Here is a 23,692-nt window from a genome sequence, read left to right as displayed (position 1 = left end):
GGCGCAAAGACGAGGTGGAGGCTGGGTGGCTTAGCAGTGTGCTGACAGTCCCTGTGCATGGCTACTAGTGTCAGTAGCTCAGGTTGAGCTGCCAAAGGATCTCTGCCAGGAGCCAGTCAGACAGGATGCCTGGCCCGGTGCAGCTTAGCGCCCCATGGGAGCAAATTGTCGCTTGGGGGAATAAATCCCGAGACCTGCAGTTGGACCAAGCAGGTCTCTGATGCAGAGCTGATCGATGTGCTCTAGTGGCATCAGTGAAACAGGCTTTAGGCTCTGGGCATTTTGTAATTTCATGGTGCTCTTGTTGCTGGGACCTCTAGTCTGATCTTAAAATTAAAAAAATATATATATAATGACTATTGTTTTTGTAAAAATGATACCGTTATTTAAAACACACAAAACACAAAACAAAAAAACTATGACCATATGGGAAAATACAAACAAGAAAGCAACACATGGGTCCAAATCTTAGTTTCCAGAAATAGCCCATTTTAATGTTGGTAGATAATTTTCCAGATATCTCTCAGCACATTTTCAGACAGACTTGATAGCTAGAGAGATATAGAAAGAGGCACTTTTATGATAAGATGCAAATCCAAAAATATATTTAATTTTATTTAACAGGAGAATTGAAACTTTAGTGAAGTAATACTGAAGAAATTGCTGAACTTCAGATGACTATTTCGTCACCCAGAGAAATTAGTTTCTCAGGCATCCCTTTATTTTATTTTTTAAAAGATTTTATTTATTTATTTGAGAGAGGGAGAGAGCAGGGGGAGGGGCAGAGGGAGAGGGCCAAGCAGACTCCCCGCTGAGCCTGGAGCCCAGTGCGGGGCTCAAGCCTCCCTATAAAGCAGTGGTTCTTTGTTTTTGGGTTTTTTTTGTTGTTGTTGTTTTTTTTTTTTTTTTTAAAGATTTATTTATTTATTTTAGAGAAAGGGAGAGGTTGCCTGCAAGCAGGGGAGGAGAGAGAGACAGTCCTCAAGCAGACTTCCCACTGAGTGCAGAGCCTGACGCGAGGCTCGATCCCAGGACCCCAAGATCCTGACCTGAGCTGAAATTGAGAGTCATACGCTTAACTAACTGAGCCACCCAGGTGCCCCTGTTATTGGCATTTAGTGAACTGAGGTCAGGGCTGGTACAGAGCACCCTACAATGCACAGGACAGCCCCCCACGAAAAAGAACTGTCTGGCCCAAACAGGCAGTAGTGGCAAGGTGGAGACTTTGCACATGAGGGTAAGAAACTAAGACAGTTCAAACCAGTGGGAAGATGAAATCATTATGTTTTCGCTCAGTTGCAGTGGTAGCCTGTTTTGGTTGGGCTTCTGTAATGAAAGATGAAACGATGAACTTAAGCAGAATTTCTCCCTCCTCTCCTTAAACCACCAACTCACGGGGCGGCCGATGTTCCATCCGTCAGTCAGCATTCGAGGCACTTAACATTCTGTCCTGCAAGTACCCCACCCAGGTGTTTAGTCTTAGTTCTGTATGTTAATGATTCGGTGCCAAACCCCACTTCTTTGGCCAGGGCTTCTTCTTTTACGGGTTTATTTTGCATCCCCTCTTGCAAGTCTCCTTGGTCTTAATATAAATCGAATGTGTATGTGGAGGGAGGTGTCACGCCCCACTCTGTTTGCTCCAGTCATAATGGCACCTGTAGTTTTGAGTTTGTGTCTGAGTACTGTGGTTTAAAGAGGAGTGGGAGATACCTCGTCGTGTCCCCAGGACGCTGTGCGGATATGAAACACCGTCCTGGGTAGGACATGAACCGCACTTGGGGAGAGAAGGGAGAGCTGGGGATGAATGTGCTGGTTTTCCTCAGTTCTTTGAAAAGACTTCCACGTGGAAGCTGGGTTGGGCGTCACCCTGAGGGTCCCCAGAAGGTTCAAGCCAGTGCTGCACGGACCTAGAGGACACGGTGGTGGATAGAGGCACTCAGAGGAGGGTGTTGAGTTCCCTGTGAGCTGAAGTGTGCTGGGGATCCGCATGCCATGTCCTATGTAGATGCTGGGTTCAAGCCATCAGCGGGGTGGCTACCCTTACGTAACTTCTCAACCTTGAGATTCTGATCCTTTAGTAATGCTTCCCAGTGGCTGCCAATCTCTGTCCTGGGGAGGAGTGCAGATCACTCTGGTTCCCTCCTCCCTGCCCGTCGGGGATGAGGGTGGGGAAAAGCCACAGCCATGGTCAGGTGGTTCCCGGTAGAGCCTTGAATGTTCTCCATATATTGAATTTGGACCCACCATCTGTTACTCAAAAAGTGATCTATCAATGTATGTGTTAGATTCTGCCAAACTTGTTCAAATTGGCGTTTGTAGTATTTACAAGATAACAGGGCCCGAGCACATTCTAAACCCATTTCTGAGCCAATGCATTTATATATAATCTGGGCACCGTATCCTCGACTGCAGAGGAAGAGAGCACACACAGATTGCTCCCTGTGTAATTGGAATTGGGTGTTTTGTTATTGTCTTAATCAGATGTCTATCACAGCATGCCTTACTGATTGATGACTTTGTTTTGTTGTAGGGGAGCTATCCAGTGTGGGAAGATTTCATAAACAAAGCAGGAAAGCTACAGTCCCAGCTTCGGTAAGTAGAGAAGCATGTCATCCCCAGAAAAAAATGGCAACATCCTTAGACAAAGGATGTATTAGGATAGACCCAGGGTGCGGATTGAGGTTAATTTTGGAAGCATTACAGATACAGAAGCATGTAGTGGGTTCCCATTTGAGCATTGCCACTTCTTAGCCTTTTTGTCCTGACCCCTGAGTCCTGTATGTAAAACTGAAGTCCTATCGGCTCTGCCTCCTTCCACAGGAATTTTGAGAGTCAAATGAGGTATCATATGTCAGGTAATAATAAGCAACATTTATGTAATGCTCACTATGTGTGGCATATGTTAACTTAATTGGATCTCACAGCCCCACAGGGGTAAGTACAGTTAGTATCCTCAATTTACTGATGAAACAACTGAGGCACAGAAAGCTAAGTAACTTGTCTGAAGTCACACAGCTAGTAAATGGCAGAGCAGGGATTTGAACCTGAGTCTGGCTACCTAGTCCATTCTGCTCACTGCCTAGCTTTATAAAGAGTTTACAACTGACTGTTGACTATTGTATTATTCCGTGTGCATGAAATGTTTAGAAAATGCGGATCTGTAGAGACAGATAATGATTAGTGGTTGCCTGGGACAGGAGAGGAAAAGGAGATGGAGTACAAACGGGCAGGAGAAATCTTTTGGGGGTGATGGAAATGTGCTAAAATTGGCTTGTGGTAGTGGTTGCAGAATTCTAAGTTTACTAAAAAATTGTTGAATCACACACCCAAAAAGGGTGAGTCTTATGGTGTACAAATTATGCCACAATGAAGCTGCTTAAAAAAGCCCAAGATCTAGGGCCGAGCGGCTCTAAGGGGCTATTATTGTTGCCTTGTCTTCTGCGTGCTCATGTATCATTTGGTATGAAATAGGAATTCGTCAGCATCTTCTTGTTTACAGCTATATGCTTTTAAATCACTGGGGAGAAGGGTGACCCACTTGGTGGGTGCCCCATGAGGGATGGGACATTTTAAAAAGCAGTAATTTTCATGACTCCTGTTCATGGCCTATGGGGGATGACATCAGTTGGTTTGGATATATGGAGGTGGTTTTCCAGAGGACAAAGCAGGTAAGTGTTTCCTAGGATAAAAAGTCACGTGGATGACGTGACGCTCTTGGTCCTTTGCCCATGGATGTCACTGCCCAGAGCTTTAGCCATAAGACTGGACATTCTATGGCTCCCCTGTAGATCAGGAGAGAAGAATTCCAGGAGGAAGGATCTTTCCTCTTCCATATTGTCAGCTTTGTGGGGCCTGGGATTTCTACCCCATGAACCTAGGATTTCCCAAGCTGTGAGTGGTCTTCCAGATGGACAGTTGACTCGGGCATATAGCCCCTTCTCTGCTTGTCAGATCCTTTACCATTTTGGTGCATAAGACCTTGTACAGACTTAAAAAAAAAAAAAAAGAAAGAAAGAAAAAGGAACTGTAAAGATTATCTGCTGGGCCAGCTTCACCCTCCTCTGTTTGAAAGCAGGGCCCTGCGGGGGCCTTCACCAGGGTCACCTTATGAGCTACACCTACCCTCCCATCTCTGCTACTATTCACATTTATTTCTAACAGTTAGTCTCCATCCTATAGGAGGTCCCTCCTGGAGTAAACCGGAAAAACGTTTCAGTACCCCTCCCCCACCACCCCATCTCATTTCTTATCTGACCTCATTTAATTGTCTGGCAGCCTTTCAGGATTGACCAAGGATCAGATCCGCTCTTCCCCTTTTACCAAAGAGGAAGCTAAAACTTAGAGTAATTATTTGTTTAGCACGGCTAATCAATTACAATGAAACTTAAAGCAATCTTTTTTTTAATTAAAGTTTATTTATTTATTTTAGAAAGAGAGCGCGGGGGAAGGGCAGAGGGAGAGAGAATACTGAAGCCGACTCCCCGCTGAGCACAGAGCCTGACACGGGGCTGAATCCCAGGACCCCTGAGATCATGATCTGAGCCCAAATCAAGAGTCGGCCGTTTAACCGACTGAGCCACCCAGGCGCCCCAACACGTAAAGCAGTCTTATCCCCATTGGTACAAAGAACATTTTATACTTTTCCCCCCCACAACGTTTAGGCCTCCTGGGGACAGGGACCATTTTTTTATTTTGTCAGACTAGCAGTACCCAGCTGAGAGCCTCCTGCACATGGCTTAGTTTCCATAGTAAAGAAAGGATGAGAAGACTGTAGGAGAGGCGCGTAAGCTTGGAGTGCGCCTGCAGAATCACTCCTCTGTGTTGCCGGTGTGCGCGTGTTGGCTCAGCCCCGGGGGAGAACCAAGATGTCTCATGACAACAGCAGACAATGAAATAGGACTCATTGGAGGGTAGTGGTTAAAAGCTCCTAATTCCTCTCAGTTGACCACCATTCTCATTTTCAGGGGAGCCCGTGTCATACGCAAGGCACCTCTACAGCTGGCTCATTAAATTGGGATGATCGGCATTGACTTGAATGAGAATCAATACAGCCATTGTGTGAGATGTTAATCGTTGATCAGAATGAGCTATTTATAAATCCCAAGATGTTTGATAAAGCTAACTTTTCCAGGGTTTGCATTTGATGTCAACTCTTTGAAAAATATGCTTCAGAGTGGCTTTTGAGCAGAATATTTTCTTACTCTACTCGAAAATATCAGGCCTCATTCAGCAGTTTGGTGCTAAGGCACTGTGGCCTGGGTTTTCCTGGGGACCACTCCCAGCACCTTCCAGAATCTTCTGTGTCAGCTGCTGTTGCTGAGGTGTAGGGTCCTTTCTTCAGTTCCATCTTGAACTTCCTTTCTTGTCCTTATTCTCATGTTCTTCCTTCAACAGTTTTGCGTTCTTAGGAATGCTGAGCAACGACTAGATTCATACGTGAAAAACTTGGAAATGAGCTTATGTGTTCTAGCTGTCACAGCCCTGGTGGGGAGCGGGGCTGACCCTTCACTGGATGACATCTTGGGATCACAGCACTAGGAACCGGTAGACCACAGAGTGCTCAAGAGGATGTGAAGAACTCAAAATAATTTCTAGGACAGCAAATGAGTGCAGTGACTTCTCCCCAGTCTCAAGGAATTCAGAGGATGCAGTCGAGATAGCATTCTAAGGTTGAAAAACTAGTCTCAGTTTCATTATAAGTGGGATTTAGGGGGAAAAGTCACACGGCTGGGATCTTGTACTGCAGCGGGATGGGCATGGGACTGCATCCTGCCGGGCTGTACCCATTCCAGTTCTGAGACGAACTGGTGATTTTGAAAGTCACTCTAGACTTGTCTCTGTTTGCCCATCTCTAAGTGAATTATTTGAAGCAGAGGCTGTGCTCTCTCTCCAAGATTTCATCTCCCAGTCCATATAGAGATGCTGCTTGCCTACTCTAAAATGAATTTCACCTGTACCATTTCTGGTTTAGGTTAGAAACACCTTCTTTCCTCCTTTGTGAAATTTGGCCCAGTAATTATGTTATGTCATCAGGTGGAACGGGACGGGAAGAATTGCCAGCATTTACTGACCAGCACCCAATGCTCTGGGTATTTTTGGGGGAGAGTGCTCATATGAGAAGGAGAAGTGCTTCCTGAGCAAACAGGGGGGCCTGCAAAGCCAGTGCCTGCCCACGTCCAGTTGAGTCCTTTCTCCTAGAAGGTCTCATTCCGTTCCCCTCAGAGGTGTTAACCCTTTAGCTGTAATGAATTTGCGTGAGACATTCCTCATGCTTTTGTTCTCTGTTTGCATTTTAGGACCACAGTAGTAGCAGCAGCTGCCTTCTTGGACGCCTTTCAGAAAGTGGCTGACATGGCGACCAACACACGTGGTAAGCAGATGGAGGGACGGCTTCCAGCGCGAACCAGAGGCAGCGTGTGGGCTCTTACCCTTGGGTTGCTTCACGAGGAGCTAGAGCTGAAGTGATCAGAGCTTAGCTGACTCATGGTTTTAACTTCCTAGAAAACTCTGTGGGGTTCCACATATTAGAAGTTGCAGATAGTCCTCCAGATAACGAAGCACATGAGAGGAGGAGCGAAAAATAGAGAAAAGGAGGCACAGTTTGTGCGGGGTGTGGGGGGGGCTTGATGTGTGATGTGGATCAGTTTTAGTGGCATGCGGGTTGCAGAGCCTAGGACCGTGTGTTTGGTTGTAGTTCCTCTCTCCTCACATGGGTTGTCCTCAGTTTTTCGTTATTCCCTTGTGGAGAGGGAAGCCGTGAGCATGATCCAACAGACCATTTTTCTGCAAGGACCCCTTGTGTAAGTTGTGTCCTATTGTGTTGTATCTGTTTGTGTGTCTCCCGCATTTGACTGCAAATCCCTTGAGACTATGACGTATTCATGCCGGAACTCCCCCAGAATAGTGCCTAGGACAAAGCAGGTGTTCAGAAGTAGGGTTATTAAACCTATTATTGAACAAAGGGAAATCTTGTGCAACTTTTTAATAGTTTCAGTGACTATAATGAGAGCATGTGAGAGGTATAAAGAAGGTCCGGTATCCACCACCATTGTCAGAAAGACAACATCACCCACAACGTGGAAACCCCTGTTCAAAGGGGGGATGCTTTCCTTTTCATTCCCAGGCAGGGAAGCTCTCCTGCCTTTTTTTTTTTCTTTTTTCTTTTTTTTTGCCTTATTTTTCTGGGTCAGCCTGTATACTGTCTGTTCATCATCATGGTAACATTGGAAAACATGGGTGTTGGGGGTGGGCATTGGGGGGTTGTTGCTCTCGGTCATGTGAGGGTTTAGCTTCTCGGAAACACACGATGGATACCTCCAGCGGGTTTCAGTTGGTACCCCTTTACCTTCGGTGCCTAATTAAATATTCAAATGAATTTGCAGTGAGGACACTTCTCATTCATTCAAGAAACTTGAGAACTGCTAATATTTTAGGTACTATTATGGGACCACAAAAATCAATAGATTGTCCTGGAGGGGCTTGCAATTGAGTGGGGGGCGGAGAGGAGATGTGCAAATAGAGAATTTTGGGATGGAAGTAATACGTTTGGTACAGTAATAGTGCTGGAACAGCATGCTTGGGGAATATAGAAAAGTGAGTAATTAGCTCAGGGAGTCGAGGTTCTCCCAGGGGAGGTAATATTTCCCATTATTTCCAAGATGCCAATGGTGTTTCGAAAGGTTCCCTAGGAGAATGTGATGGAGACACGAAAGCAGTGGTTGGAAGGACTTGATCTGCTCTGTCAGCTTGATATCGGTCTTAACTCTTATCTTTTCTTAATCCCTTAAAAAATTCTTCCATAGTCGACGTGTGTCCATTGTACTCTTCTTACTTGGATATTCTAAGATTCTGTAACATTTAAGCCAACGATCACCACTGTTAGTGTTTCTGAGTCTGCTTTCAAATATTGTCTTCTGTTTCAAAAGCCTCTGGAACTGGTCTTGTCAGTCACATTGATGTCTTTCTAGAAGAGCCACCAGAATGTGTCTTCCTTTAAAGAATGGCTCTACTATTTGAAAGGACAGAGATTGCTGGCGTTGCATTTTTGAGACTCTGATTCTTAATAAGTTTTTTGTATTTTCATATTTAATTATTGATGGGACCCTCAAGGATGGAGAAGAGCAGCATCCCCCCGAGTTCCCATAATTGCCGGCAGCAGGAAATGGGGTTTCTGCAGAGGCTGCTCCCCGGAGTGGCTCTCGGTGGGAAACCGGAGGGCCTGCAGGTCTCATGGCTGCAGGGAGGAAAAACAGAGCAACCGTCTGTGGGAAGAGAAACCAGAATAGCCTCTCTGTGACGGTGACGGAGGTAGAGTCGCAGCTTGGAGGTGAAGCGTTTGACAAAAGACAAATAATGCCACAGTGAACAGACACCCGCTTTGAGGTATTTTTAAACCACTTGATTTCAGGTCATTTTTAGCGATGCCAGAATAATTTTACATCTCACGATCTCTAGAAATCCCTCTGCATTAGGGTAAAAAGAACTTTCTCTTGAGTGTGAGCACTTTCACATGACCTGAAAAGGGTACGGTTGATACAAAGAAGGTATATTTTATGGAGGTGAAGAGAGAAACCATGAAGGCGCTTCTCCAGTGGTCAACAAGCACCAGACGTGATTTTTATTAAGTTATTTTTAACTTAAAAATGGAAAAACCTAGACCATGCGCTTTTGTTTAAACAATTCACATAACAAAGTCTGTAAAGTAAAATCCACCCTCCCCGTGCCCCCTGGCGGGGATTGGGCTGAGCGTCATTTGTAGACTTTCTTGCGTATATGAACACATCTGGGAGGAAGAAAGCTGGTTGCAAAATGACGTGTAGAAAGGTACATGGAGTAAAGTGCTTCTGGATGATGTAAAGGTAGCCTGTAAGGAACACATTCCCATGCTTTTACTCCACGGTATGTTATAGTTTCCTTTCCACGTTCATACCTGTGGATCTGTCTCATTCTTTCTAGCGTCCAAACAGAATTTCATTGTCTGGATACAGCACAGTTCTAGCATTCTGCTGTGGATGGAAATTTAGGATATCCCCCATTTATTTGCTGTTACAAGGCACGCAGCAGTTAATGCCCATGTATACATCCTTTGGGAGAGCTGTGTGTAATCTGTTTTTAATAGTGTGTGCATCTCCACGGAAACAATGTGTAGAAAATGCTTCAAACTCTTTCGGTCAGTGGCAAATCTATTTGGACGTAAGGTCATTAAAGGCTGCGACTCTGTATGGTTTGCAGTTTGGTATCTACCTGTGCAAAAGTCCAGTTTTTTGTTTGTTTGTTTGTTTTGCTTAGAGCTTTTGGATGTATTTTTTGAGTCCTTCTTGCTCAAAGTGATAGAAGGCGATTTAAGTGCATCTCTTTGGGGCAGGCATCCAGAATCTCAAGTTAGCATGTCTCTGGTTTCCAAAATATTAGCATTCCATATTGTCTCCCAAAGCTCTGAAATTCCTTTGTCCTTTTTAGTTAATATTTTGCATTAGCTATTAATACAATTTATTTAGGAAAAACTTTTTTTTTTTAAATAATTTTTATTTTGTTATATTAGTCGCCATACAGTACATCCCCAGTTAGGAAAAACTTTTAAAGCTGTTCACTATAAGAGCAACTTTAATGTAGTCATTATGTAACTTGTTAAATAGAATGTGGAAATGTTAGAACTCTTTTTTGTTCATTATACGAATGTGTGTAAGTTGCTATTATAATGTGTGTATTTAGATTAATAATTAAACCATAATGGAATTTAAGAGTTTATTAGCACCATAATCCATAGTACAGTTTCATATTTTGTTGATTGTGCATTCTGGAATGAATATACAGTTTGTAATTAGCATGAAAGTACACCTTTTCCCATATTACTAGCTACAAAGAATTAGTGTGTAGGCATTTGCTATGTGTGGAACGCCAGACTTTGTAGAGCAGAGACCCCATCTTCTTTGTACCCATGATGGACCAGCAAAAGACCTGTCATTGGAGTTGGGAAATGTTGCAGTTGTCTGAGTTAGTTAAAAAAAAAAAAAAGAGAGAAAAAGAAAAAGAGAAAAGACTAAGGGGCTTGGAGTGGAGGGCTTCTCTGCTCTGGATAGCAGAGGCACGTTTTGGGGAACAGCGTTCCTGCACCTGTGAGCACGTCCTTGCACACTGGGCCCTGCTCCCTGTTTCACTGGAGGGCAGGGGTACTGAGCGGATGAAACCCTCCACCTTAGTCAGCACTGGCCCTTCGCACCACCGCATTGTTTGCTTGTGTCATCAAGGGCCTTTGAAGAGCATAATGCTGTGTGACTTTCATTTCTGGCTGCCTCTGTGTGCCTGTGTAATTACTTTATAGGTTTGAAAAATCATCTCAGGGTTGTTTAGATAATGATACACCAAACCCAGAGTGAGGAATTTAAGATTTTATGAAGAAAGGAAATGGCTCCCCAGCCGACTAGATCATCTTTAATGTCCAGAAGCTTTTGCACATCACTTTAAAAAAGTAGGCATGGTTTCAATGTTGGAAATCATGAGAGCTAACCTTTATTGAATAGTAATGCGGGCCGGGCTCTGTTCTAAGAGCATCACCTATTCTGAATCTGTTCTTGCAACGTGGATACGTGCTCATTATCTCCATTTTAGGTGATGAAATCAGGGTAAAGAGAACTTACCTAAACCAAGGTTGCATGGCCAGTAAGTGGTAAAAGGAATCTGGCCCAGAGCCTAGATTTTAACATTAAGTTACGATTCATTATGTAAGGAGCTCCTGGATTTAGTATAAGCTTATATTTGCTTTTAAAGTTACTTGATCCTGAGTGCATTAAAAGAATCTATGTAGCACCTTGGAGTAATCTAGATTGGGAGCTGTGATGCCTGGGTTTGTCTTCTGGTTTTGCCAACTATGTAGCCCTGAGTAAATTACAACAGCCAACCGCCCCACCCCCTGCCCCTTATCCAAGGGGTATACTATCCAAGACCCTCAGTAGATGCCTGAAACTGGGGATTGTCCTGAACCCTAAACATACTGTTTTTTCCTATATGTATATACCTATGATAAAGTTTGATTTATAAATTAGGCTCAGTAAGAGATTAACAACAAAAAGTAATAATAAAGTAGACCAATCATAACAATATGCTATAATAAAAATTATGTGAATGTGGTCTTTCTGTCTCTCAAAATATCTTCTTGTCCCATACTTCTTGTGATGATGCAAGATGATAAAATGCCTACATGTTGAGATGAAGTGAGGGGAATGACGAAGGCACTATGACACAGCATTGGGCTCTTCCGACAACTTGTCAGAGGGAGGGTCAACGGCTTCCAGACCACAGCTGGCTGTGGGAAGCTGATACTGCAGAAAGCAAAACCACGGATAAGGAGGGGACTACTGTATATTTCACTTTTCTGGGCTTTAATTTCCCCAACTCTAAAAGGGGTTTTCCCAGGACACAGAGTCCTAGATGATCACGAGGAACCTTTCTCGGCTCTTATATTCTATGATTTGAAAAATCTCATTTGGCCCTATTAAGTCCATGAAATATGAATGAAGTTGGACATCCAAATTCTCTCCCCTAGGTTATCTTTAGACTTTCCAATTTTTGCCCTGAAGACAAAGGAAGTGGAGGGAGCAACATTAAGCATAGGATAACGGAGAGAGGGAGGGTTAGAAGAGAAAAATAAAGCCCCCCCCTGCCCCCGCCCAGACCTGCAGTATGCGCTTGAGGAGGGCAGGTGGAAACCGGAATGTTTAGGACCGCCATTGAGGTCCAGACGGCCAGAGGCGTGCTGTATTCAGCATGCCTGGATTGCTGAGGTTCTGTGCACTGGTGAAGAAAGTCTCTGTGGCTTACGCTGGATAAAGCAGTGGTGGTTCTTGCAAATAGTGATGTGTTTTTAGTATATGTTACGTGTTTTTAGTATACAGTTTGTTAAATGCCATGGTCTCCAAATCTGGCTGCGCGGATCATAATCATTCAGGAAGTTGGTTTTAAAAATGCAGACTTCAGGGGCTCCTGGGTGGCTCAATTGGTGAGGCCTCTGCCTTCGGCTCAGGTCATTATCCCATGGTCTTGGGATCGAGCCCCTCGTGGGGCTCACATGCTCAGCGGGGAGCCTGCTTCTCCCTTTGCCTCTCTCCCCCGACTCCTGCGCTCTCTTGCTTGCTCTCTCTCCCTCTCGCTACACTGCTCTCTCTTTCAAATAAAGAAAATCTTTAAAAAAAAATACAGATTTCATGGCCCTGCCTTATATCTGTGGAATCAGATGGGCGTGGGTAGGACCGGGGAATCTCAGATTTTTGAAAATTCCTTGGGAGATTTTACTCCCTGGCGAGCTTTGTGCCTCTTGCCATAAGCCACCTGTCCAGCAGCATCTCCACCAGTGGCTGGCAGTTCCACCCATAAAGAAATGTTCCTGGCTCCCTGAAACCCTTAAATCCTTTGATCCCTGTCTGCTTGCACGTGCGTGCATTCCAGACCTGGAATGTCCTTCTCCCTCTACCCCCTGTCCACCTCCTTGAGATGTTCAAGGATTTGCTGCTTGTTTACCAAGAGCCAGGTTAACAGTCACATCACCGATGATACCGATGATAACCAAGGTGAGGGAGATTTCAGGCCTCAGGGCCTCTGTGGCATGTGCTTCTGCCAGTGCAAGTGTGGGGCTCACTGTGTCGTCTCTGGCTCCCTACTAGAATGCAGGCCCCTCCAGGACAGGCCTGCATCCTGCTCCTCTCTGAGGAGCCTCAGTACCCAGATGCTCGGTGTCTGGCATTTGACAAAGTGCAGACAATGTTTGACGAATGAATGACTGAGTGCAGACAGCAGTGAGCACACTCGCGTGGCCCTCAGTGGATCTGGGTGAGGAAGGCTGTCATCCCTGGGGGCAGGAAGCTGCTGGGATGGGATCTTGGTCGGATTCCATTTGGGGGTTCAGAATTCACATTTTGGCGACCCCCTCCCTGAGGTCCAGTCTCATGTGGAATGTGTAACTTCATACTTCTTGTAGCTGAAGAGGGCCGAGCAATTCCATGATGCAGTCACAGGAAGGGGCAGGTGGGTGAATGGGTGGGCCCAGGGAAGAGAGGGAACCTTCCCTTCTTGGGTTGGAGGTGCTCAGAAACTGTTCCGAGAGGCAGCCAGACTGGTTTTGTTTGCCCCCGAGTTTTATTTTAACTAGGTGGTTTGAGATTTCACTGGCCCTTAACTTCAGGATTGACTTTGGTGTTCAGGTCAGACTCACATAATCAGAGCCTTATGATTTCTACCTAGGAAGCTCCTCAGCCACAAACTGGGGGGAAAATTAATTATTTAAAAAAAATCATCAATAAGGCCCTTCTCACAGGGCTGGAGCTGAATATTTGAATATGACGTTAAAGGAATGTCGACAAATTCATTCACTGATTCAAAATGAAAAGGTCTAAAACTGCAGTCTGCAGTTTTGGTGGTAGAACATGAACAGTTATTTTTGGTTATTGTCTTTGGGATTTTATTGCCTTTAGGAAAAGAGAGAACTTAAAAGTCTTTGGGAAACAAGCTCAGTTGTGATTTTTCTTTAAGAGCTTAGCTTGTTTGAAAAATTCAAGGATCATGTATTAATTTTTCTGATGATCTTATTCTGAGGATTTACCAGATAATAGGAGAAAAAGGAGTCTAACATAAAGCATCTTCTGGGGCCTGGAGAAGGAGTTTTATGAAAACGTGGCAGGGGTTAATTTTGCTTACAGCCTGTATATAGCCATAATAGGGGCACCTTAGCTCTGATTTCCTGGAGCCTGGCGCATTTTAGGTGCCCAGAAAACAGTTGCTGATGTATTAAAATTTTTTTTCTAAAGTGAAACACTTCCTAGCTTGCAGGGCGGATGGACCAGCAGCTATATTCTCTCATATTTTTAAACATGAATCTAGGTATGCTGGATGGAAGATCACCTCCATTGCTTTTCATTTTCAGGGTTTTGAACCTGACTTCTTGGTTTTGATTCCCATGAATTACGCTGAGGAAGCCCTAAGCAAATTGTGCCCCGCTGGTGGTTACATTTTGAAAAGTGTCACTGCTGTGATGTTGGTGGGTGTGGGGAGTAAGAACAGAGCTATGAAGAATAGGAACATTGTATTGGTTCAAGTGGGAAATTGGCCGGGCAAAGACAAAGTCACCTTTTCTCTCGCATTTCTTTTTTGTTTGTTTTCCCTTTAATTTGCAGGCCTAGTGCCAGGACTTGACAGGTGCCGTGTATGCTGTGGAGTCCTGGCCCTGTGGAGCTTTTAGTCAGGGCCAGGCCGGTCGGTGAAATGCTGGAAATGTTCCATATTTTCACTGTCCAGTATGGTAGTTACTTGCCACGTGTGGTTTCTGAGCACTTGAAATGTGGCTAGTGTACCTGAGGAAATGAATTTCTAATTTTTTAAAATTTTAATTAATTTTAATTATATATAACTTACAACTTTGCTGAGGGCTGTGCTATCCCACAATCTGGGAGAGCAGCTTCAGGAATTTCCAGCAGCTTCTCAAGCCACTCCGTACTGAAATGTGTACGTGTGGAGGAGTATGTATCCATCTATGTTTGTATTTAATACCTATCATAGTCTCAATCTTACGTGAAGTACAAATAAAAAATTTGTAAATTGTTGCTTTTTATGATAGTATTTAACCTAGCTAAAAAGTGTGTGCCTGTTATGTAAACCGCTTCGGGATATAAATTCTCCATCTCCTAGAGAGATTTTATAGTTGTCTTTGACTTACAAAGGGGTGACATAAAAAAACGTAATGTCTTTTTAAGTGGGTTCATAAATGCGTATCCTGCTTGTGGGTTTCACTATTTTGATGCTTTTCCACTCTGATAGACCTTGAATCATTTTAACTCATTACCACGATACATTTAATCCTACACATTCTGCTTGGGCTAACACAACTTTTTAAAAATGGCCCTATGGGGGGTGCCTGGGTGGTGCAGTCATTTAAGCGTCCAACTCTTGATTTCGGCTCAGGTCATGATCTCAGGGTCCTGGAATCGAGCCCTGTGTTGGGCTCTGCGCTCAGTGTGGAGTCAGCTTGAGGATTCTCTCTCCCTCTCCCCCACTTCCCACTCATGCTGTCTCTCTCTCAAATAAATAAATCTAAAAAAAAAAAAAAGGCGCTATGGGGCACCTGGGTGGTTCAGTCGGTTGAGCCTCTGACTCTCGATTTTGGCTTATTAGGTCATGATCTGAGGGTTCTGGGATTGAGCCCCTCATCGGGCTTCGCACTCCAAGGGGAGTCTGAGGATTCTCTCTGTCCTTCTGCCCCTCCCCCTGCTCACATGCTTGCAATCTTTCTTCTCTCTCAAATATATCTTAAAAAATAATAATAAAAGTGGCCCTATGAATGTGAAGTTTGTCTTACCATTTTCCATTTTTTAAGAGTGATTATATTTTGGTTTGCTTGATACGAAATCCAGGCTTGGTGTTGAGTCTGGGATAGTAAGGAGGCATGTGTATTTTAAACTTTTTTTTTCTTTTGCAAACCATGCTGTAGATAAGGACAAGAAATAAAGGAATTCATATGCTTATTAAGGATCTTTATTTTTTAAGTTTTAAAAAATGAATCTTCCCTCCCCCCCTTTTTTTGGTTGTAGGAGTTTGGAGGTGGGTGCTAATGTATTCAATTATTTTGGTGGGCAAATTTGTATATCCCAGGAGATTGGGATCATGCACCAGACATTACTGGTGATACAATGAAATCCCTCCTTTCTGATCCTATTGATCTTTTCTCAATGTTAAAACTGATGCTTGACAGCAGTACCATTCCCCACTCTTACAAGTGGCCTTTTCTTCTTGATGTTTGGGTGGGTCACAGCAGTTGCCAGAGATGAGCCACCTTCACTGTGCTTAGCCAGCGTCCCACCTGTGCGGTGTTTGGCTTTTCACTGTCTTCCCGAAATGACCCTTGAAACAGCGGTTATTGTGCGTTGGCCTGAAAGGCACTAACGTGAGTCCCACTTGAATGTAAGCATATCGTGGGTGTCCGAAGCCCGATGTCCCCAGAATCCTGAAATCCCGTAATAGGGAGAGCTGGGGATGTCCGAATTCTGCACCAGAGCCCGTGTGTCCTGCTGAGGCTTGTCCTCCTGCTAACCCAAGAGCGGCATCTGTTCGTGTCCCGTTCAGTGGTGTCACCCTGTTTGGCCCCAGTGTCTTTTCCCAGATGATGCTTGAATATGATGTGCACTGTTCTCTGTCTAACCTCAGCAGCCTTAATAAATGCCGGGGAATGACACGGCGGCGGCGGCGGCGAGGGCGGCGGTGGGGAGGAAGGTCCAGGCACAGAGAGGATGTGTGTTTTTACGGGTGACTGGGTCGATCTGTGCAGCGTCATTATTTGTGTCGTTAGGCAGTTTACATAATGAAGTGGTTTGCTCAGCAGTTCCATCCTTCCAGCTTGCCTGGCTGTCTGCATTTTGTACACAAGCCGTGAGGATTCTCTCCCCGTTCTCCCTCCCTCCTCTCCATCCTGATTCTTTCCTTTTGCTCTTTGTTTTGGCTTAATAACTAATACTCCAGCCCATCCTGCTGTTGCACACAAACGTGTCGTTGTTACCTTGGTAAAATACGGATTAGCATTCATGGGAGGATGCCATTATTTTAGTTCGTACGGATGAGGCAAGTTTTTTTTTTTTTTTGAAACAATGTTTTCTTGTGAAAGATCATTTGCTGTAGACTCCTGAACTTGGTCTGGTCTGCCCACCTCAGATAAAAGTAACGGTTTAGAATGTAAATGTGAACTTGAAGACCCTTGAAATTGTCAAAACTAATATTCTCTTCTCTGCTCCCTCTGATAAAGCCCCAGCCTAAAACTTGCATGAGATATGAAAACGCCTCTGAACTAACGTGATCACTTTGACTGCACATGTGTGCTCTGTTGGAGGGAAAAAAATAGGATGTTGAGAAATAGCTCTGAGGATGCAGACTACTGAAAAGGGTATTTTTTGGGGCGCCTGGGTGGCACAGCAGTTAAGCGTCTGCCTTCGGCTCAGGGCATGATCCCGGTGTTATAGGATCGAGCCCCACATCAGGCTCCTCTGCTATGAGCCTGCTTCTTCCTCTCCCACTCCCCCTGCTTTGTGTTCCCTCTCTCGCTGGCTGTCTCTATCTCTGTCAAATAAATAAATAAAATCTTTAAAAAAAAAAAAAAAGAAAAGGGTATTTTTCTGTCACAAAAATCTGGCAGTGAGTCCTTCTGATACATTTTAAAGAAATTCTATTTTTATGCACTTCTTTTAGAAACCTATCTGTGGCCTGAAGTGAGAATGATCTGGAGGGTTTTTTTGTTTGTTGTTATTGTTGTTGTTTTTAACCTAAGCCTGTGGTCTTTTATTTTTTAGGATGGCACCAGGTTTTTCTTATAGACCACCTAGTGTCTGGTGCAACCTTTTCATTTTTAGGGGGTGAAGTTGCTTGCCCAAGGCCACTCAGCTCGAAGGGACTCACGGGGGGATCGTCCTGCTAGCGCAGCGCCTTCTGTCTCCTGGTTTCCCCCGAAAGCTGCACGGTGAACCGGTTGTTCACTTTGTCCCTTGGTTTAATGCTGAGGATATTCAAGGGGAAAATAGCATGAGCTGTGGAAAAAAAAAACAAAAAACAACTCTTCTGTGCTTTTAGTCGATTATTTGTAAGGATTTTTGTTTGCTTATTTCTGCAGGATCCTTGGTCAACTGGTTTTCCAAAGCCATTTCCCACTTCTATTTCGGTCCGTCGTTTTTCTTTGGAAGATGCTTTTGTTTTCTTTTAGCTCTGTGTCTTTTGGGGTGGAAGGCAGCTGTTTTGCTTCAATTTGGAGCAAAAATATGTTGTTATATTTGACATAAGAATATTTATCGATGAGAGTAACGAGATTTCTTTCCTCTGCATTGTCTTCGTTTTGCAAACCTATCTCCACCCACGCGTGTGTGCACGTACACATGCGCACACACACGCGCACACAATATGTTTTTTGATTCCCAAACGTTTCAAATTGCCACGGGACTCTTATTTCTAGTAAAAGATAGTGCTGTGGAAATCTGCAGCATTTCCTGCTGTGTGTGCCAGGGCCCAGGGACCCTGGTTGCCATGGAAACTAATATCCAGCCGCTGGGTGGTACTTTCCTTTGGAGCTGCATTTGAGCGCATTTCACAGTTCCATACAATGCTGCTGCTTCTCCCTTTAGAATGGGGCGGGGGGAGTGAATGATTACAAATTAAAAAAAAATGCTATTTCTGCGAAGGCAGAAAGAGACCTTAATGTGCACCCTTTTCATGTGAGTGAGTGTCAGTAGTAGGCCAGCACCGTCACCCAAAGGTGGCCAGAGGTATTTGATAAAATACAGAACAATTTTGGAAGAGGTGGTGAAAGTGGAACCCTTACCCTGAGCCGGGGATCTGTAGGCTTCTCTCTGGGAATGAGGGGCAGGCCGGGCTAACGTGCCCTTTTATTCTATTGACTCTGGTTGAGTCCATTTGGTTTGTCTGAAGGGCTTGAAAGCAGACAAAAGACCTTCAGCTTTCTGCATGTTCCCTGCCCCGCCCCCCTTCCTGCGTTTCCTGACCCCTCTCAGAACCTGCCCAGAGAACCAGATCAGAGAGCCTGGAGAGCTCGCCTGAATTTTATCCCTGGATTTGCCAGTTGAGCACGTGGCTGCCATCTGTGCTCCTTGACAGGCGGATGCTGACGTTGAGAGCTATCCTTCATTTGGATAATGCAGTTTATTTTATTTTATTTTTTTTATGATTTTTTATTATATTATGTTAACCACCATACAGTACATCCCCGGTTTCCGATGTAAAGTTCGATGATTCATTAGTTGCGTATAACACCCAGTGCACCATGCAATACGTGCCCTCCCTACTACCCATCACCGGTCTATCCCGTTCCCCCACCCACCTCCCCTCTGAGGCCCTCAGTTTGTTTCTCATAGTCCATAGTCTCTCATGTTTCATTCCCCCTTCTGATTACTCCCCCGAAATGGATAATGCAGTTTATTTTTTTTTAATTTTTTTTAAAGATTTTATTTATTTATTCGACAGAGATAGAGACAGCCAGCGAGAGAGAGAGCACAAGCAGGGGGAGTGGGAGAGGAAGAAGCAGGCTCATAGCTGAGGAGCCAGATGTGGGGCTCAATCCCAAAACGCCGGGATCACGCCCTGAGCCAAAGGCAGACGCTTAACTGCTGTGCCACCCAGGCTCCCGCCCCGGATAATGCGGTTTAAAGCCAAGTGCAGGATGTGTTGCTTGCAGGAGAACCGGAAGGACTCATGAGGCCTGTGAACACACCCCCTGAACTCCCAGTGGTGTTTGGTGGCCCGTTGGTCACTGGCCACAGGTGGGCCGACAGCACATCCTTGAGGGAGGTGGCAGATACCCAGCCCCAGGTTCCCACTGCCCGTGCACAGATTCCTATGGCATGAGATTGAGGGAGGGTAAGATGGGCCCCAGCCTTGTTTAGATGGACGCCTAGGGCTCTGACATTTGTTTTTCCAAATGTGTACAAAGCAAATGCCGGGAGCGGATATTCTTCAGAAACAGTGGGACAACCCAGGGCCTTTGCCCATCACAGGTGGTGGGGATCTCAGTCCAGTGGCCTTGAGGATTCACTGAGGGCGCTCTACCTGTTGAAGCACTCAGCCAGCCCTTCAGCTGCTTTATCTTGAGGTGGTAGCCACCCCATTTTGCAAACAAGGGAAACCAGCTTGGTGACTCGCAGTGACTTGGTTAAAACGTCATACTGCTTTGAAGCTGCAAAGCCGCCTGGAGTGTGTGTCTGCTCTGCGTGACCCAGTCCCACATTCTTTCCACCTGAGAGATGAGTTGTATATACAGAACCAGCTCGGGATTAGACCAGCGTTCCTTCATCTTGGCACCACTGACGTGTTGGCTGGGTAATTCTTTGTGGTGAGCCCTGTGCATTGTGGGATGTGTGGCAGCATTCCTGGTCTGTCCCCCAGCTGTGAAAACTGAAAATATCTCTCGACATTGCCCAATGTCCCCTGGGGTTAAAATGGTCCCTTTGAGACCCTCAGAACTAGACCCTTCAGGTATTTTCATATGGTTTGATGGAACCATGGCTGTGCCTTTTCTTGGCGCAGTTGTGGAGAACTTGGTTCATATAAGGTAGATTTTAAGTTCTTTATAACTGTGTTTTGATTTTGGGTATCTGACAGTTCATGCAATTGTTTCGTCTGAGAAACGGCCACTGTGCTGTCTTGGATGATAAAACTTTGTGAAGAGTCCACATCTTACCAAAAGATTGTTCCTTTTTAGCAGAAGGTCATTTCCCAGTGTGAAAATATGCATAGTATTTTTAAAAGATTAAGTTGAATAAGAATGGTGATGGAGATGAACGGAGGGTTTTCGTTCCCGCTGGGCTGGCTTCCTTCACGGAGAGGTGGTTTGGCCGAGGCAGAGCCTATCTCAGAAGGCTGTCTTGAGGTCGGTGCTGCCCGGTCACAGCGGGGTGGTCTTGGGGGGTCAGTCTGATCAGACACACCTCAGCTTTCTTGTCTATTGGAGGACAGTCAGGTTGGCCATATCTGCCTGTCAGGGTGATTGTAGAGCTCGCATGACGCTGTGGCCCTGAAAGCCCCCACCAGCTATGACACAAGGTCATGTGCTCCTGTGTCACATAATTTCTGGGGGTCCTGCCCACGTCAGAGAGGTGGCTTCTTGGCTTCTTAGACACCACCGCTCATGTCTGATTCCACCATTGCTTTCCCTGTCTCCTACCTCTCTGTCTCCAACCTTTGCCCACGCCTCTGGATCTCTTTACAAAGTCTCTGATTTTCCTCTGAAAGACTTCTGACGTTTTAAAATTCCCCTTTCTTCTCTGGGCTCTGTTATTATTTTGTTTATTACTATTACAGTTTATTTTTTGTTTATAAATGAGTATTTACATATTATAAATATTAAATGTGATTATATTATTTTGCTATTAGATTTGGGGTATTGTCATGGTAACTTGAATGAATTTTTATTTTTTTAATGTTTTATTTTTTATTTTTTCAAGCTTATTTGAAGTATGATTGACAAATGAAAACTATATATTTAGGTTGTGATTTTTTTAAGGTGTACATTGTGATGATTTCATGAAAGCATGAACTTAGACATTGTAAAATGATGACCACCATTAAGTTAATTAACAAACCCATCACCTGACATGGTTACCATTTTTAAAAAATGAATTTCGAGATTTTTAGTTGCTCCTCGCATGCCCCCAGTCTGGGAAATCTGTCGCCTTCCCCGCCTTGGCATTCACTTGGAATCTTCCTTTCCTTCCCTCACGCAGACCCTGGCTGATCCTCTAAGGTTGCTCTCAGGCGGTTTCCCCTCTGGAAAGCCTTTTCTTGGTCCTCAGGTGGGTTAGAGACTGCCCTGCTGTGCTCCAAGCCCAGAACCTGGGCTCTGCCTGCCCATCACTGTTCCCTTACGAACTTCTTTTTTTTTTTTTTTTTTTTTTAAGAATTTTTTTATTTATTCGACAGAGATAGAGACAGCCAGCGAGAGAGGGAACACAAGCAGGGGGAGTGGGAGAGGAAGAAGCAGGCTCATAGCAGAGGAGCCTGATGTGGGGCTCGATCCCAGAACGCCGGGATCACGCCCTGAGCTGAAGGCACGCTTAACCGCTGTGCCACCCAGGCGCCCCCCCTTACGAACTTCTGAGCTTCTTCAAGGCAAGGACTCATTCATTGATTACACTAGTGAGCAGGCTGGTGTGCCCTGTTTTTTCTTTTTTTCTTAATTGAGATGAAGTTCATATAACATAAAACTGTTTTAAAGCAAATAGTTTGGTGGCATTTCATTTATTCACAGTGTTGTAGAACTGTCGCCTCTGTCTAGTTCCAAAGCATTTTTTATCACCTCAAATTAAACCCTGCACCTAGGGTGATGGAAAAATTGTGGTGGTGGTGAATATATTGTGGTGGATGGATGGTGGTGGCGATGGATGAATGGGTGGTGAATATACTGTAACGCCATTGAACTCTGCATTTAAAATGGTTATCATGTTGGGGCTCCTGGGTGGCTCAGTCGGTTAAACAACTGCCTTTGGCTCAGGTCATGATCCCAGGATCCTGGGATCGAGCCCCACATTGGGCTCCCTGCTCAACAGGGAGTCTGTTTCTCCTTCTCTCTCTGCCGCTCCCCCTGCTTGTGCTCTCTCTCTCTCCCTCTCTCTCAAATAAATAAATAAAAATTTTTAAAAAAATGATTGTAATGCACAGAGGATTTTTAGGACAGTAAAGAATACTCTTGTGTCATACCATATTGATGGATACGTGACATTATACGCTTGTCCAAGTTCACAGAATGTACAACACCAAGGACGAACCCTAATATAAACTGTGCACTTTGGGTGATAATGATGTACCAGAGTCAATTCACCAATTATAACACATGTACCACTCTGGTGGGGGATATTGATAATGGGAGGCTGTGCATTTGTGGTGATAAGGGCATATATGGAAAATCTGTCCCTTCTCCTCCATTTTGCTATGAACCTAAAATGGCTCTAAAAAATAAAATCTGAATTAAAGAGATGGCTATGATGCTAAATTTTATGTTAGGCATATTTTACCACAAAAAACCAAACCCCATACACATTAAGTAGGTAATCCCTATCTTCCTCTTGTCCACTCCCTCCGCTGGTATCTGGCAACCGCCCTGCCAGTGTTTTGTAGTTTTTCCATCATTATGTCCTTAGCCTCCAACATGGTTGTTGCTGAATAAAACTTTGGTCAGTGAACGAAATGAGCTTTTACTTTAACATTGATTTGTCTTTCTGTATTTCTTCAACAGCCGCATAATGAGAAAAGTTATCTTCAAGGAAATTTCTTTGAAATGTTTCCCTAGTATTTATTTAAGAGTTTTCTGCTTATCCACCAATATCTGCATAGAAGTGCCTCTGGAACCAAAGCAACTTGTGTAGTCTATCTGCCCATCGTGGTTATTTTTAGTTGATGTTTTTGGTTGATAATGGTGGTCCTGGTTCTGTACCTGGTGGCATCCGTCTGGCACACTCAGAAACGAAGACTTAATGAATCTTTCAAATACATGTAGCGATGGCCAAACTACATGCTTTTTTTCTTAGGATGTTAAAATTTTCATTTACTGTTTTTTTTTTTATGGAGGAGAAAAAAATGTAGCCATCCTTTCAGACATTAATATTTTTAAGCCAATTTCTTCCTTGAAGTATATTAGTCTTTTTCTTTATGCTCACAACTCATAAAATCTTGTTCTTCCCTGTTGCTCTATAATTTATAAAATTGTATTGCAGTTGGCTTGGGTAGAATTTACTTAAGCATAGTTGAGCCTTTAGATTTTCTTTCTGGCATGGACAAAAGCCTCATTAATTATGAATTTGAATTCCTTTTGCAAAATGACAAGATTGAACATTTCCTCATGCCAATATCCCAGCTGTCTCATTCTGATGCTCAACAAAGACTTTTAGAGACTGTCTTTAATGGCCAGGCTATCAGATACTTTAAAAAAAAAAAAAAAGGAGAAGAAACTAAGAAGAATGCAAAATAGCTTACAGTTTTGTTTGTCTGGAAAAAATAATGAAAGGTTTTTGTTCTACTGTGGACGTTTTCTACTCTTGTGATGCATTTGCGGGCTCCAAGATTTGGCCATGGCCACAAACTAAAGGATCATTTCTTTCTCTAAAGTGTAGATACAAAATTCCATTTGTTTAGATGATCAGTACTTGGAGTCCCTAGGCTTAGGTCACCT

At 44.2% G+C, this 23,692-nt stretch overlaps 1 protein-coding gene across 13 annotated transcripts in view; it reads left to right on the top strand.

The window, feature by feature from the left end:
- Positions 1–23,692, top strand: part of MTSS1 (MTSS I-BAR domain containing 1) — a 157,465-nt gene that overhangs the window by 20,318 nt on the left and 113,455 nt on the right. For all 13 annotated transcript variants that reach the window (XM_034668595.1, XM_034668594.1, XM_019809858.2 and 10 more), the window contains exons 2-3: positions 2,531–2,592; positions 6,297–6,370. In XM_034668595.1, coding sequence (XP_034524486.1) covers positions 2,531–2,592; positions 6,297–6,370 — 136 coding nt within the window. The remainder of the gene's footprint in view (positions 1–2,530; positions 2,593–6,296; positions 6,371–23,692) is intronic.

The sequence above is a fragment of the Ailuropoda melanoleuca genome, chromosome 9 (assembly GCF_002007445.2).
Source record: "Ailuropoda melanoleuca isolate Jingjing chromosome 9, ASM200744v2, whole genome shotgun sequence".
Lineage (NCBI taxonomy): Eukaryota > Metazoa > Chordata > Mammalia > Carnivora > Ursidae > Ailuropoda > Ailuropoda melanoleuca.
The sequence above is the reverse complement of the archived record's forward strand: the minus strand, read 5'-3'. Positions and strand labels throughout refer to the sequence as shown.